This window comes from Rhineura floridana, chromosome 20 (assembly GCF_030035675.1).
Source record: "Rhineura floridana isolate rRhiFlo1 chromosome 20, rRhiFlo1.hap2, whole genome shotgun sequence".
Classification (NCBI taxonomy): Eukaryota; Metazoa; Chordata; class Lepidosauria; order Squamata; family Rhineuridae; genus Rhineura; species Rhineura floridana.
Window position 1 is genome coordinate 13,054,503 of NC_084499.1, and position 15,511 is coordinate 13,070,013.

Consider the following 15,511-nt stretch of genomic DNA (forward strand, 5'->3'; position numbering starts at 1 on the left):
TTCTGTGAAAGCCACTTTGAGATGTATGTGAAAAATGAGGTGTGCATTTTTAAAAAAAAAAAAAAATTAGCATGTGTTTTAAATTGTTTTTAATTTTTTTAAATTGTTTTTTAAAAAGATGTATTTTAAATTGTATTTGTTTTTAGTTACTATAAACCGCCCAGAGAGCTTCGGCTATGGGGCGGTATACAAGTCTAATATAATAAATAAATAAATAAAATAAAGAGGGAATGAGAAAGGAAGGTCAAAAAGAAAGCTGCCAGCAGCCTGTCTAACCTGCAAGTGAGTGATGTTCCTGTCAATGTGCATGGGGGACGTCACGCAGTTCTGGGAAACGTATTTGTAGTTGCTAGGGCAGGGCTCACTGTCGACAGAATTGACACAAGGAATCGGGATACGCTCGTAACCCCGGGCAATGTCTCTGTCACAGCAGGGAAAAGAAAATAATTGCATTAAATCTTCCAGAGTAAATGAGACAGACAGACACAGAGCTTCCCCTGTGTATTTACAAAGCACAGGGTTGTATTCAGTACTACCCCAGGCTCAGAGTAGACCTACTGAAAACAACAGACAACACTAACTGAGATCTTTTAATTCCAATGGGTCCACCCTGAGTAAAAACTTAGCTGGATACAACCCAGGATAAAGCAAGATGAACCAGTGCGATGCTGCTTGGGATGTTTCCAAACGCAAAAAGCAATCATCAAGACTCCCTCTGATTTCTGAACTTTCGTTTGCTGACATAGATCCCTGGTGTTTTTTTTAAATGACAAATCTGGCAGCTCAGCATGATGCTTTTCAAGTAGGACATTCCGGAGTTGCGGGGGGGGGGGGAATCAGGAGGCGGAACTTTTCCAGGTAAGAGAGGGTGGCCTGTGGCTGGGACAGACAAGCCAGGGCAGGCAGGCTCTCTCACACCTGCTCAGTATCTTCTCCACCTGGGCAGGCTTGTCGGGAATTGATTCTTTGAGGGTCTTGTTCATCTGCAGAGCAACCCAGACTTGAGAGTTGAGGCTCGAACACTGCAGGGGAGTCTCGCCCTCCTTGTTTTTCAGGGCCACGTCCGAACCACGGGAGAGAAAGAGGCTGTGAGACAAAAAAAGAGACGCAAAAAAGGACACATTAACTGATGGGTTGAATCCAATGTTAGTCCTACTCAGAGTAGACCCATTTAAATTGCTGGGCGTGATTAACCTGGATGCGTTAATATCAATGGGTCTACTGCAGATAATACTAAACTAGACAGGCCAGTGGTCTGATTCAGTATAAGGCAGCTTTAAAAAGGAATGGTCTAGGGAGAGTTCTGAGGGCCTGATACAGGCCTGGAGGGCCACATTTGGCCAGAAGTTCCCCCCACCCCTAACCTATATATTCAGAAGTAATCACCAATGAATTTAATGGAGCTTACTCCCAGATAACTGTGTGCGCGCGTGTGCATGTTATAAGAAGAGCCTGCTGGATCAAGCCAATGGCCCATCTAATCCAAGGTCCCAATTCTCTCAGTGGCTAACCAGATGCCTATTGGAAGCCTGCAAACAGGAGCTGAGTGCAAAAGCACTCTCCCCTCCTGCAGTTTCCAGCAACTGGTATTTAAAGAATACTGCCTCTGACCATGGCAGCAGAGCATAGCCGCCATGGCTAGTAGTCGTGGATAAGCTTCTCCTCCATGAATTTGTCTAATTCTCTTTTAAAGCCATCCAAGTTAGTGGCCATCACTGCCTCCAGTGGGAGCGCATTCCATTGCTCAACTATGCACTGTGTGCAGCAGGTTTGGGAGAGGAGGCTTTACAACGCATCACCTATTCCTTTGCCCCATCCACCTGGGGGCAGAGGAGGAGGAGGACGACAAAAGAGGGGAAACTCCTGGGGCTGTACTTACACTACACACTCGTAGCGGTTCTCTCGGGCTGCAATGTGCAGAGGGGAGTCTCCATGAATGTTCACCGCATGTAAGTCACACTTTGCAGCTAGCAAGATCTCCGCAATGTCGACGCACCCCGAAAAAGCAGCCCAGTGTAAACAAATGTTCTCCTCCTGGAAATGACAGGGGGGGTTGGAAAGATAGTTTAGTGCAGGGGTTCCCCAAACTACGGTTCGCAGACCACTAGTGGTCTGGCAAGCTTCATTTGGGTGGTCCGTGACATGTCCCCATTAAATATTTGCATCAATTTCAAACTGTATTTTGATTGCTGCTTTTACTCACGCTGCATTTTATTATACTGCAATTTGAACCCTACAGAATGCACACGGCAGTGCAACACACACTGTTAAGAAACTAAAGAAGCAATCAAAATACAGTTAAAAATCATACGGCATCTAGCACAGCACCTCGCAATTGCTACAATAGGCGGAAAAATCATTAAGTGGTCCGCCGAGACCATCAGCAATTTTCAAGTGGTCCTTGGGAAGGAAAAGAGGCTTGGGAATCGCTGGTTTAGAGCACGCATCCTTGTCACCAGGTGCCCGCAGTATGTGGGCTGCCCTTTCTAGACTGCTCAGTCTTGCTTTCACGGACAGCCGGTAGGGAGCTCCCAGCAACAGCCGCCTCCGAGTCCCCACAGCATGGGGGAGGTGGGGGGAAGCAGCAAGCAAGGGCTACCCTCCTTGCCTTATAAGGACAGATGAGTCATTTGTTTGCAAGCCTCAGCGTGATCGGGATGAATCCACAGGGAGAGCCGCAGACACGAAGGTATTGGCAGCAGAGCCGTCTGACCTAGACGTGTAGGAAACCGACGGAGGTCTCTAAAAGGCAGGTCCCCAGAAGGAGCCAGCAGCTGGCAAATTTGGAGAGGGCAGGGAGAAGCAGCAGTGCCCGCCCCCATCAGATGCTGCCTCCAGGCAACCCTTGAATGCTGTGTGCTGCAGCCTTTCCCTCTGGACCTGGAGAAGTTGAATACCGATTGCTCTGGTGCCGAAAAAGGGATTTGTCATTTGAGCTTGTGGATTTCTCTGCTGTTGCTTAGCTCTGGAGCACACACACACCCCGAAACTCATCTTCACTTTTAGTGAAGGGATATTTCTATTAAGGGATATCCAGGCAAATCTTTCGGGGGGAGGGGGGGGACAACAGAGGCAAGACCTTATCTCCTCTTCCCCATCAGGCAGGCAAAGCTCTTAACAAGAGCCCTGGAGCAAGAGGGCATTTTCCTTTTGGGGTCTCAGCTCCCCATCTGGAATCTTAATGTGACCCAGCAGAGGGAGCTCACCCTGCACAGATGTGTGATGGGAACAGTAGCGGTCACATCCGCTCCACGCTGCCTCCGCCAGTCTGGTGCACTAGGCGTCTCCGATACTGAAATACGCTGCATTGCCAAATGCGGGTCTGTTCAGGCAAGCCTCTTGGGTACATGGGGAAAGTATGGCCATGTCCCCCTGACAATGACACCCCTGCGCGCCGCCGTCACCACCCCAGCACTTGCGTGTTTAGCAAAGAGGAGCCTATGGGCACACAAATGTATGCACGTCGGCATGGGCTGGGGAACCTCAGGCCCAGGTCCCGAATGTGGCCCTCCAGACTTCCCTGTCTGGCCCCCAGAACCCTCCCCAGGCCACACACCCTCTCCATAGGCCACACCCCTCGCTGGCCCTACTTAGCACCCTCCTGGACTGTTTTTGCCTGGCTCAAATGTGTCCTTGAATTCCGTTAATGCTTCTGCTTTGGACAGAGGACAGAGAGAGAGGGATGCGTGAAGAAACTAGCCTACTGTGCAGTAGGGCCCCGCTCATACAGCGGGTTACATTCCAGACCCCCGCTGTAAAGTGAAAACCGCTGTAAAGCGGATCCCATTGACTTACATTGACCAAAATGGTGCCCGGCGGCAAAAAAACGCCATAAAAGCGGAACAAGCGCTGTAAAGCGGGGCCTTTCTACAATTCACAACCGCTGTATTACCGGAACGCTGTAAAGCGAAGCGCTGTAAAGCGGGGCCCTACTGTACAGAGGTTAAGTGCACATTCATTGCTCCACCCAATTTTGTGTCTAGCCCTGCCCTCCGCTGGCATGTGGCCCTAGGAAGGCTGACCAGAAGGGAATGTGGCCCTCGGGTAAAAAAAAAAAATTCCCTACCCTGGACGTGGGCCCTTCCCTGTAAATTGAGAATCCTGGGCCAACCGTGAGCCCTCATTCATTTATTCATTATTACATTTATATCTCATGTCTCCTCCAAGGACTTCAAGCTTCTCCTCCCTGTCCATTTTGTCCTCACAACAGCCCTAGGCTGAGAGACTGTGACTCGCCCAAGGTCACCCAGCACGTTTCATGGCCGAGTGGGGCTTTTGAACCCTGGTCTCCCAGGTCCTAGTCCAACACTGTAACCACGACACCACGTTGACTCTCTCGTGAGGATGAGCGTTATGTGTACTGGGCTGCAAGAGAGAGAAATAGCTCTTGTATTTCTCATTAACAGCAAACCTATGGCTGCAGGGGAGAGGACATGTCAGAGAGGGAGGGACATGGGTAAAACTTGCATACGTGATACCCTCTCATGGATTCACTGAGGGCACAGGGAGGTTTGCTGGAATAGCCCCCATAGCCGGTGTGGGGAACCTTTTGTGGTCTGTACGCCAGATCTTTATCCACCCATCCCTGGCGTGTCGAATCTGACAGGTGGGTGCGGGCACCCATCTATCAATCACATGACATCATAGTGACATTAGGTGATGCTGTGCTTTGAAGCCCTGACTGTCAGGGTTTCAAAGCACAGTGCACGGCTGTATGAAAGCCCTTTTGCAAACAGCCCTGCATTGCTCTCTGAACCTCTGAAAATCAGATTTAGGCAGTTTCAGCTGATGAGCGGAAGTTAAATCCTGCTGTTTTGGCTACACATACCTGTTCCAACAGGGAAACTGGCGTGCAGCCAACACAGACCCTGCCTCCCCACCCATCATCTGATGCCACCCCCTATCAGAGTGACACCAGCTGATTGGCAGGTGGGTGTGGTTTTAACAAAACAGCCTTGCAGGCCAAATTTGACCCTCTGGCAGTCTAAGACTGGCCTGTGGGCTGGAATTTCCCCACCCTTGCCCTATAGTTTCTCACGGGAGTAATGGCAGCTATTCCCAAAACTTTCCCCCAAGTAGAGATGATCAACATACACGTTCTCCAGGAAGCAGAGTTGTACCAGGAATGTGTTTTGTCATAGAACCCCCTCCTCCCACCATCAGAGAACAAAACTTCATAACTAAGTGCCTAACATCTAGCTGTAAACAGAATTGCATCTCTCTTCTGGATTTCTGTACGTTAACATAAAAAATCTGAGGAATCTCTAGTTCTTACCAATTAAAAGCATGGTTCACTGTTGCAATAACAAGCCTCCTTGGGTGAGCCTTGGGCTCATGCGCTCTTCTTGTCTCCCCTTTCCTCTTCCTCCTAGCGAGGAAGTGATCAAAAGTGTCCACTTTTGAGCTCACTACAGTTCTTCATTACATCCAAACTTGGGGAACTGTGGTTGGTTCCAACTGGGGTTATTTAAAACAAACCAGGATCAAACAGTGGTTTGAGATCACTTATTGTTTCATGTTAACCACAGTTTGAACAAGCAACAGTTCCCTAAGGTCAGACAGAAAGGGGAACTGTGGTTAGTTCAAAAGCAGAAACTTTCTGTTTCCTTGAGTGCATGAAGGAGGGAGCTTGTGATCCCAAGCTCTGTTCTTGTAACATTGAACTGTAGTTTTGTTGTTATATGCACATGGAAGTACTGTGGGCTTTGCGCCAGTCACTGCCCTGGTGGGTACGTCATGGCAAGACAGCTCACTGTTAGTAAGGAGAGAGCTTAACCACAAACATGTGCCTTTATCAGATCATAAAAAAGACCAGGGAGGAGCAAAGCTGCTCCTCTCCGGGAGCCCAGATATTGATGGTAAGCTTACTGTGACATGATAACTGGGCCACTGGATGTCATCCTAATCTCATTTTACAGGGTTGCTGTAAGGCTTAACTGCATATCTGATCTCGAAAGAAATTACCAAGCAGGTAAATGAAACTTAAAAAGGCAGGAAGGAGGGCCCCTCCAGCTGGGGCAGGCTGGAATCCCAGGTCCGCTGCTTCCTGGCAATCCTCCCTGGCTCAAGGTTTGAAGACTTGTCTTTTATTCCAGCAAACACAATCCCAGAGATGAGGAACACAGGAAGGTGGTTTATTATACTGAGAGCCAAACCACTGGTCCATCTAGCTCATTATTGTCTACAAAGTTTCAGGCAGGAGTCTCTGCCGGCCCTACCCGGAGATGCTGGGGATTGAACTTGAGAACTTCTACATGCAAGGCAGATGCTCTACAACTGACCTACAGCCCTTTCCTTGAGACACAGGAAGCTACCTTATACTGAATCAGACCAATGGTCTATCCAGCTCACTACTGTCTACAGTGAGTGGCAGCTGCTCTCCAAGATTACAGGCAGGAGTCTCTCCTAGACCTACCTAGAGATGCTGGGGATTGAACTTGGGACCTTCTGCATACAAGGCAGATGCTCTACCACTGAGCTACAGCTACCGTTGAGACACAGGAAGCTACCTTATACCGAGTCAGACCACTAGTCCATCTAGATCAATTATTGCTGGCACTGACTGGAAGTGGCACTCTAGGATGTCAGGCAGGGGTCTGTCTCAGCCCTACCTGGAGATGTTAGGGACTGAACCTGGGGCCTGCTGCATGCAAAGGAGATGCTCTACCACTGAGCTATGGCCCTTCCCTTTAGACTCAGGAATATACCTTACACCAAGTCAGGCCACTGGTCCATCTAGGTCAATTATTGTCTACACTGACTAGAAGCAGCTCTCCAGAGTTTCAGGCAGAAGTCTATCTCAGCCCTACCTGGAGATGCCAGAGTTTGAACCTGGGACCTTTTGCATGCAAGACATGCATTCTACCATTGAGCTATAGCCCTCCCCATGGGCAGGGAGATAGGATTTTACGGCTCAGTATCTATAAGAAGAGGCCTGCTGGGCAGGGCAAAGGCCTGTGCACTCCAGCATCCTATTATCACAATGACCAACCAGATGCCCCAATGGGAAGCCCACAAGCAGGTCCTGGGCGCAGCAGTGGTCTCATCACCTGTGACTGCCAGCAAGGGAAGGTATACTGAATATGCCACTTAATGTCAAAATAAGCTTCGAACTGGTTTACAAAAAGCATGAAAACAAGTTACAAGATTGTCAACACCCATAATCAAAATACCCAATGCAACAATCTCACTAAAACATGAAAATACCAACAGCCAGAATTAAAACACGCAACAAAACAATCCTGTTACAACTACAGAGTGGATAAAATGGGAGACAAAGAGGTTGCTAGATGCAAAACAGGCCACTGAGTTCTTTGACCAGCGCCATCCAAATCAACAGTTTGTTACTGCATTAAATTGGGGTAGGAGGCTTAAAAAAGAGCCCTCAGTGGGGAAGCTGAGGCCCTCCAGATGTTGGCAGATTCCCTCTCCCAGCAGCCCACATGGCCAACGATGATGGAAGCTGTAGTTCAACAACAAGATCTGGAGGTCTATGGTTTCCAGCCCCTGCTCTAAGAAACAGTATTTCCTCCTGTATGCAAGAGATTGGCAAATGACTCCATTTAGGGGAAGCATTCCCTCCTGAGAGAGGCGGCATGCCTCTTAAGAGCAGGGATTGGGAACCTGGTGTCCTCCAGAGACTGTTGGACCAGCTCTGGATGAGAAACTGACTCAGCAATGTAGAAAGTCGGGGAGGGGGGAGGAATCGCAAAACACACATTTTTTTTTTGAGGCAGAATTTCCACATTACTTACATTAATACTGGTGACGGCTCACTTTGCCTGCCAACAGTACACCTGTCCTTCTGGGCTGATTCGTTACTTGCAGCCAGATCATCCAGCGTATGCTGACCTCTACTTTGCCGATTTTTGTCTCTTTCATTACGTGCTCTTCCCTGTTACCCTGTGACACTCTGATGGGGATTTTACATGAAGATTTTACTGCATTCTACTGTATTGTTTTTGGTTCTTGTTTAGAAATCTATTTTTCAAGAAAGAAACTGTTGGACTCCCAACTCCCATCTGCCCCAGCCAGCATGGCCAACGGCCAGGGATGATGGGAGCGCAGTCTGATCAGGGCCCAACTGTTTCAGTTGCCGCCAAGCACTAAGCAGGAGGAGTGAGTCAAGGACTTACGTTGTCCCGGATGTTGATGTCTGACCCTTTGGCCAGCAGCAGCTTCACCAGCTCGACATGCTTGTACTCGGTAGCCCATATCATTGGGGTCCAGCCTCCGTCGTCCTGGGAACGGAAGAAGAGCCCTGCTTGATCAAACCCAGGCTCCATCTAGTGACAGTCGAGGGTCAGGGAACCTCGGGTCAGCAACTTGGTTGTTTCGCTACTCGCTCTGAGCCGCAGTGCTCTTGTATGGCACTAGAACCAGTCGTGGAGTGGGGAATGTGGGCTACGCAAAACGTTTCCTAGACGTGGCAATGGGTGGCTCCATGTCAGTGGGACAGTGGAATGTGCTCCGTGTTTTAGTCTGAAATTCCAAGGGAACTTTCCATGGAAGTTTGGACCGAAACCCGGGGCGGATTCTACTGCCCCACTGACATGGAGCCACCAGCGGCCACTGTATGTTATTAATGGGTTGCAGCTCTCAAAACTTTTGCTCTTCCTCCTGCAGCAGCAGCAGCAGCATGTGGCATTACTATGCCTATCATTCTGTGTCCCTGGCATGGCTCTAGGCCCTAGAGCAGAGGAGGAGAACCTCAGGCCTGGGAGCCAAACGTGGCCCCCCAAGACCTCTTTATCTGCCCCTTGGGACTCTCCTCAAGCTACAGCCTTCACCAGCCCTGACTTGAACCCTCCTTGAGAGTTTTTGGCCTGGCTAGAGAGTATCCTAGACTTCTGATCATGGCTCTTGCTTGCCTGGATGGAGTGTGTATAAAAATTAGCCTATTCCCCAAAAAGGTAAAATCTGCATTTGTTGCTCTACCCACTTGTGCCTCTGGCCCCACCCACCCCTGGCATGTGGCCCCCAGAAGGTTGCCCGGAAGGGAATGCAGCCCTCAGGCTGGAAAAAAGTTCCCCACTCCTGCCCTAGAGCCACCCCACTCCATGGGAGTATTTGGAAGGGGGGATTTTTTTTTCCTGAGCATGCAAGTGCTTGCTGCCCGTGGCTTGTTTTGCTGAGGGTATGGGATGGATTGCATGGAGAACAGCTTACCTGACAGTTGACATCCATCTGCTCATTGGACAGGAGATATTGCACCACATCGTAATGACCCTTCTTGGCTGCCAGGTGCAAACATGTGGAACCTTCCGCATCCTGAACAAGAGCATACAAGCAGGAGGAGAGGTGAGCCATCTCACATGAGCCATCAGTTAAGCTTACAATGTGGATCAGGGCTGTGGAGTCGGAAGCAATTTTGGGTGGAGTCGGAGTCGGTAGAAATGTACCAACTCCGACTTCAAAATAAATTTTGATTGACAGATTTTTTAAAATATAAATTCAAAATGTCAAAGAAGCTTCCCCTGAAGTCTGCTGTGGTTGAGCATTTCACCATAACTCAAGATGGAAAACATTCTGCGTGTCAGTGTATGACACAGAACCCAGATGAAGACAAATGCTGTGATGCCAAGATCAGCACATATTCAGGCAGCGATAAAAATGCTCCTACGAGAGCTTCCAATTTAAAAAGACATTTACAGCCCTTTCCAGGGCTGTGGAGTCGGAAGCAATTTTGGGTGGAGTCGGAGCTTGAGTCGGACAACAGAAAAATAGAGGAGTCGGAGTCGAAGGTTTGGCGTACCGACTCCACAGCCCTAATGTGGATTTCTGAATGCTGGAAGAAAGCACGCTGTAGATCCAGGGTCTGAATTAATATGACCCGCCACCAAGCTGAATGCACACACACCCTGCCGCCATGAAGTAGGAACATAGAAAGCTGCCTTTGGTCCATCTAGCTCAGTACTATCATTAGTCAGTAGTAGCGGCTCTCCAGGATTTCAGACCAGGTTCTCTCCCAGTCCTACCTGCAGATGCCGGGGATTGGGCCTGGGACCTTCTGCATGCAAAGCAGATGCTCTACCACTGAGCTACGGCTCACCTTAGTATGGAAGGGGGGGAGCATGGAAGAGGAACAATGGTGAATTGCCAGAGGCGCTGGTGAATAATGTTTACAAAACACACGTTGCTACAAGTTGATGCTACTGAACATCTCTGTCTACGCAGACTGGCAATGGCTTTCCAGGATTTCAGACAGGGCACATTCACAGGCCTGCCTAAATATCAGAGAGGCGCCATCTCTGTTATCTTATTGGTGCCTACTGAAGACCTTCCTCTTTCAACAAGCCTTTTTAAGTAGAGACCTTCAACAAGCCTTTTAAGTATAGTCTGTGTTGGAATTGCTTTTTAAGATATTTTTAAAGTTGTTTTTAAGATGTTTTAAAGATGTTTTAATGTGTTTTAAAGTGTTTTTTGTGCTTTTGTTTGCTGCCCTGAGCTCCTTCCGGGAAGAAGAGCAGGACATAAATTATATTAAATTAAATAAATACCTGTAGATGTCAGGAACTAAATCTGGGACCTTCTGCACACAAACTAAGCTACTGAGTCCCCCATTTAGACCCTGGTTGGCCATGAATCAGCAGTGGTCATCTTGACAGGTCACACATTTTTGCAGACCAAATATTAACACTAGAAAAAATGGCAAGAAGTTGGAGCTGGTGGCTGAAATACCTTGATATCCCTTTGCTACAAAAGCATACAGGGCATCAGGGGGAGGAAGACAACAAAATAAAATGGCAGAAAGTTGAGATGGCAAAATGGACTGTACACCACTTCAGGATGCAAGTAGGTGATACCTTTTTTGAGTGCTCATCTATGTTTAAATTGGGGGGGGGGGTCCCTGCAAGTAGAAAACTAGTATATCAAGGAGGTAAGTTCTAGCCCAGCTTTCTCCTTGATGCACTAGCTTTCTACTTACAGGGAGGGTTTTTTTGGGGGGGTAGGTAAGTTGCTGGAGATATTTAATAAAATAGTCATGAGTTGGGAATACTATTAATATGCATTCTATACTAGAGATCCTGCACTGAGCAGAGGGTTAGACTAGAAAACGTCTAGGATCCCTTCCAACTCTATACATCCAAGATCACACATCTGCTCTCCCATCTGCTGCTTGTAGTGGTACAGTTCATTCTACCACTTCAGTAGTCTAGCAACTCACACCCACCTCATTCTGCACGTCAGCCCTTGCACATGACTACACACTGATCCTCTGTTTTCCAGGCAGCTTAAGCTCCATCCTTCAGAAGCTCACCTTCACTTGCAGGGCGTGGGATGCTGCCCTTGTCTGCAATCTAATACCTCTGGCTCTCTTAACTCATTAGCAAGTATAGTCAAATAACTTGCTTTTTTCCATCTTATTAAAGCAGGACACCCTTCAAAGATGATTAGCATGCCATTAATGTCCAGGTTCACAAATCACACTAAGCTAACTTATGTCGTAGTACAGCGATGTCCAACAGTTTTTTCATTACCTGCCAAATTGTGGCGAATGCATTAACATTTTTGCTAGATGACAAAAATTAAAATAAAAAAAATGTGCTTTTGAGGGTAGAAAAATACACGACGACGTTTTAAATTATTTATTGGTAGAATTAGTGAGAAGCCTGACATATCTTTTTAATAAGTACTGCTGGGAAATCAGGCATAAAACCAATCAGACTACAATGCAACGGTCAAAAACAAAGGCCGGATGTGGACTGTGCCCACAGCTCAAATGCATTTTGCAGTATATAGAACTGCAAACTTGTTAAGGGCTTGGGTAGACACTTTTTTTAAAAAACTAGTACATGTATAAAATAATTTTATTTTTAAAAAAATGATTTTGAAAAAAATAGGTGGATACAAGCACCAATTTGCCAGAGGCCAACAGCCATTTCACCACATGTGGTGAGTGGCAACTGTGTTGGACACCAGGGCCTCAGCGAGTATGTGCAGACTCCCAGGAAGGAGACTGTGTCCGCCTTGCTCCTCCCCCCGTCGTTCTGCTGCTATGCTAGATCATGGTTTTACTTCGCTTGCTATCCAAGAGTGGGCACGTGGTTTAGCTCTCCTGGACAAACCATGAGGGACAAACCATGAGACACAAACCACGCGATACACCTCGGTTATGGCTCGTGGTTAGTCCAGAGAGAGCGAAACCATAAACCCGGGTTTGGATGACCCGCTAAGCCAAGCTATGGTTTAGCTCAGCAGCAAAACGACCAGAGGAGCAAAGTGGCCACGGGTCTCCTCTCCCGGGAGTCCGCACTGCTCATGCATTTGTGCTGAGCCATAATTTGATGTGCAAAGAAGGCCAATGTCTCTTTGGATACAAAAAAAATCAAGAGGCCATCAAGTACCTTGGGATCAACTAATGCTCCAGCCTTGATGAGGTATTTCACAGTCTCAAGATGGTTATTCTCCGCTGCTTCCATAAGGGGGGTCCTCTGGTCCTGAGAGCAGGTGTCTATATTAGCGCCAGCCTGTGCCAAGACACACACACACAGGAGCAATGACAACAGTTACTGCAGAGAGTCACATTGCTAGGCTCATGACAAATTACAATATATATAATCAGGGCCAGCTCCAGGCATGCCGGGGCCCTTGGGCATCAGCTTGCCCTGGACCCCGGTGTGTGTGTGCACTCGTGGGCACTTGTGCACACGCGCCCCCCCCCACCCATCTGCTGTCTTTTACCATTGCCCTTAACGAAGATGGTGGCCACGGTTTCCCTAAGGGGATGACACCGCCGCCACCATCTTTGTTGAAGACAGCAGACAGGTAGGTGGGGGGCGTGTGGATCGTGGAAGGGGAGCAGAGGGGTGGCTGAGGGGCCCCCTGTAGCTCCAGGGGCCCCCTGTAGCTCCAGGGGCCATCGGGCCAGTGCCCCACCTGGCTGCCCTTTAGAACCAGCCCTGTATATAATTGCTGTAAACCTCTTTGACATTTTTTTTATGAAATTGCAGTATCCAAGTATTTTAATAAATAAAAGGTGTCATTCAACAATGCTAGTCCAAACCCGAGTAGACCCATTGAAACTAATAAACATGACTAATTTAGGTTCATTAATTTCAGCGGGTCTGAGTATGACTCCAAGCTGAATATAACCCTAAATCCCTAGCAAGATTTTGCAATATGTTTATTGTGCCCTAGAACAGACTCAGCATCTATTTGAATGGAAGATTTTCTTCTTTTTTAAAAAACACAGAAAACCTGGTTGATCTGACAGGAGGAAGCCTCTTTGGAGGGAGTTGGCATGGGTGTGCATTAGCAAGAACAGTGACAGGGAATACCCCCCTCAACGACTCACTTTTTCTATTAAAAACAAAAATTGCGATAAACCTGAATCAGCATGTGGCAAATGTCCACGTGTCCTGACTCTGCAGCTGCATGGAGAGGGGTCCTCTTGTTCTGGTGCTCCATCTTGAAATTGGGATCAATCCCATCCACTGAAAAAGAAACACTGGCATTTTATGGCCGAGAAAATAAAATAAAATAAAATGGGGGAGCAGGGGTGTAGACGTCCGAGGTCTCAGGGGGTCTTAGACCTCTTACTTTTTTGGGAGCAGGGTCCCAGCCGGATCCCTATGTCTCCAGTGTCCTACGAGACAATCAGCATGAAAGGGGAGTGTGTTAGCCAATCAGAAGAATCTTCTAATGTGCTTCCTTGTCCTTTCCTGCTGATTAGCGCCATATCAGAGTGAAAGGGGACGAGTCAGCCAATGAGAAGACTCTTTTCAGTAGCCAACACACTCACCTTTCATGCTGATTGGTTTCTAGGAATGTCTGTTGTGATGTGAGAAGGTGTGTGGAGGAAAGACAGAGAGCAAACAAGTGAGGGGGTGTGGTGTGACTATCACGCAGGGATGCTGCACTTCTGAATTTGTCACTACACTACTGAGGGGGAGAGAAAGACAGACAAAGAAAAACCTACAGGGGGGAGCCAAATGGACTCTGATTGGAATGGGGCACACTGGGAGTGAGATTGGGCTTCATTCCTTGATCATCTTTGCTATCTGGCCTGAGTGGATTATCAGGAAACCTCCATAGAGAAGAGGCCAGTCCCATCACAGAGCAGGGATAAAAAATATTCATAGGCAGACAGTCATACTGACAGCAAAGCCTTTTTACTTGCTCAGGATTCTGCCACTATTGCGAGGCACACACAGCCAACAATAAGGTCCACAAATATGTGAAAATGCTTGTAATAAGCTTCGATGAACAAACATAAAATCATCAGAACATAGAAAGTTGACTCATGCCGCGTCAGTCCATTAAGCCATCTAGCTCAGTACTGTCTACACTGACTGGCAGTGGCTCTCCAGAGCTTCCAACCTGGAGATGCTGGGGACTGAACCTGGGAATTTATGAATGCAAAGCAGAGGTTCTACCACAGAGCCACGGCCCTTCACCATCAACAAGCATTACAGAAGAACCAGTTATAGAGCCGTTTTGACCACCAAGTCTTTTTCAAGCATGTCCCAATTAACCCTACGTCCTTGCGAAAGGTTCTCAAAACAATCTTCTTTGTGGACTGTAGCCAAATGAACAATAACTCTTTTAACTGATCTATTTTCTTTTTGTTGTTGCTGAGAAATACAAATAGGATTTTTATGACGGGAACTGGCCATTCTCCCTTTCTTTCCGGGAAAAGATGATTATTATCGGTTGCATATGTTGTACAGGGACCCTTGTTGTACATTGTACTGTACTACTGTGAGAAAGGCCCTGCTACTAAAGAAATAAATCACACTCAGACAATCGCATCTAGGCAGATATGTAAAAACCTTTTAGCTACAAGCACGCGTGCATAAGCAAGCAAGCGAACAACCAAAGAGGAAGCCTACCATTAACTATATTTTATGTATTTATTTTCTACATTTCGCATCCCACCTTTTCTCTAGGGAGCTCAAGATAGCGTGCACATGTTTCCCCGTCCCCATTTTATCCTCACAACAACCTTGTGAGGTAAGGTAGGCTGAGAGACAGTTGGTGAGTGGCCCAAGGTCACCCAGTAAGCTTAATGGCCGAGTGGGGACTTGAACCCTGGCCTTCTGGGTCCCTAGTCTGACACCCTAAACGCTACACCATGCTGGCTGACTATGGCTACCCGTTTTGCCAAAGCTGAGAAACTATGGTTAACAGCAGAATGCAGCATACTATATAGGGGCTAAGAGTCACATCCATTGCTCCACCCAATGTGGCCCACTGGCAATGTGGCCCTTGGAAGCTTGCCCATGAGGCAATGTGGCCCTTGAGTAAAAAGAGGTTTCCCACCCTTGCTGCACATGCACACAAACCTCCTGCCCTTTTTATCATCACACAACCCTGTGAGGGAAGTTAGGGTAACTGCCCCAGTCTGCTTTATAGGATACGTACAGGATATGAATCCAATCTCAGTCCTTGATCCTACCCACTATACTTCATTGGCTGACAGATAGAAAACCAGATATGCATCAGCCACAAATTACTACATGGCCACACTGAGAGTTTTTCCTGTTCTATTCCACTGGCAATAAATTGG

The 15,511-nt window shown here is 47.7% G+C and overlaps 1 protein-coding gene across 11 annotated transcripts in view; it reads right to left on the reverse strand.

The window, feature by feature from the left end:
- The window catches only part of EHMT1 (euchromatic histone lysine methyltransferase 1), a 147,706-nt gene that overhangs the window by 18,648 nt on the left and 113,547 nt on the right, over positions 1–15,511 (reverse strand). For all 11 annotated transcript variants that reach the window (XM_061603637.1, XM_061603626.1, XM_061603629.1 and 8 more), the window contains 7 exons: positions 13,330–13,436; positions 12,348–12,470; positions 9,169–9,270; positions 8,136–8,240; positions 1,880–2,034; positions 919–1,086; positions 277–421 (listed from right to left, as the gene is read on the reverse strand). In XM_061603637.1, coding sequence (XP_061459621.1) covers positions 277–421; positions 919–1,086; positions 1,880–2,034; positions 8,136–8,240; positions 9,169–9,270; positions 12,348–12,470; positions 13,330–13,436 — 905 coding nt within the window. The remainder of the gene's footprint in view (positions 1–276; positions 422–918; positions 1,087–1,879; positions 2,035–8,135; positions 8,241–9,168; positions 9,271–12,347; positions 12,471–13,329; positions 13,437–15,511) is intronic.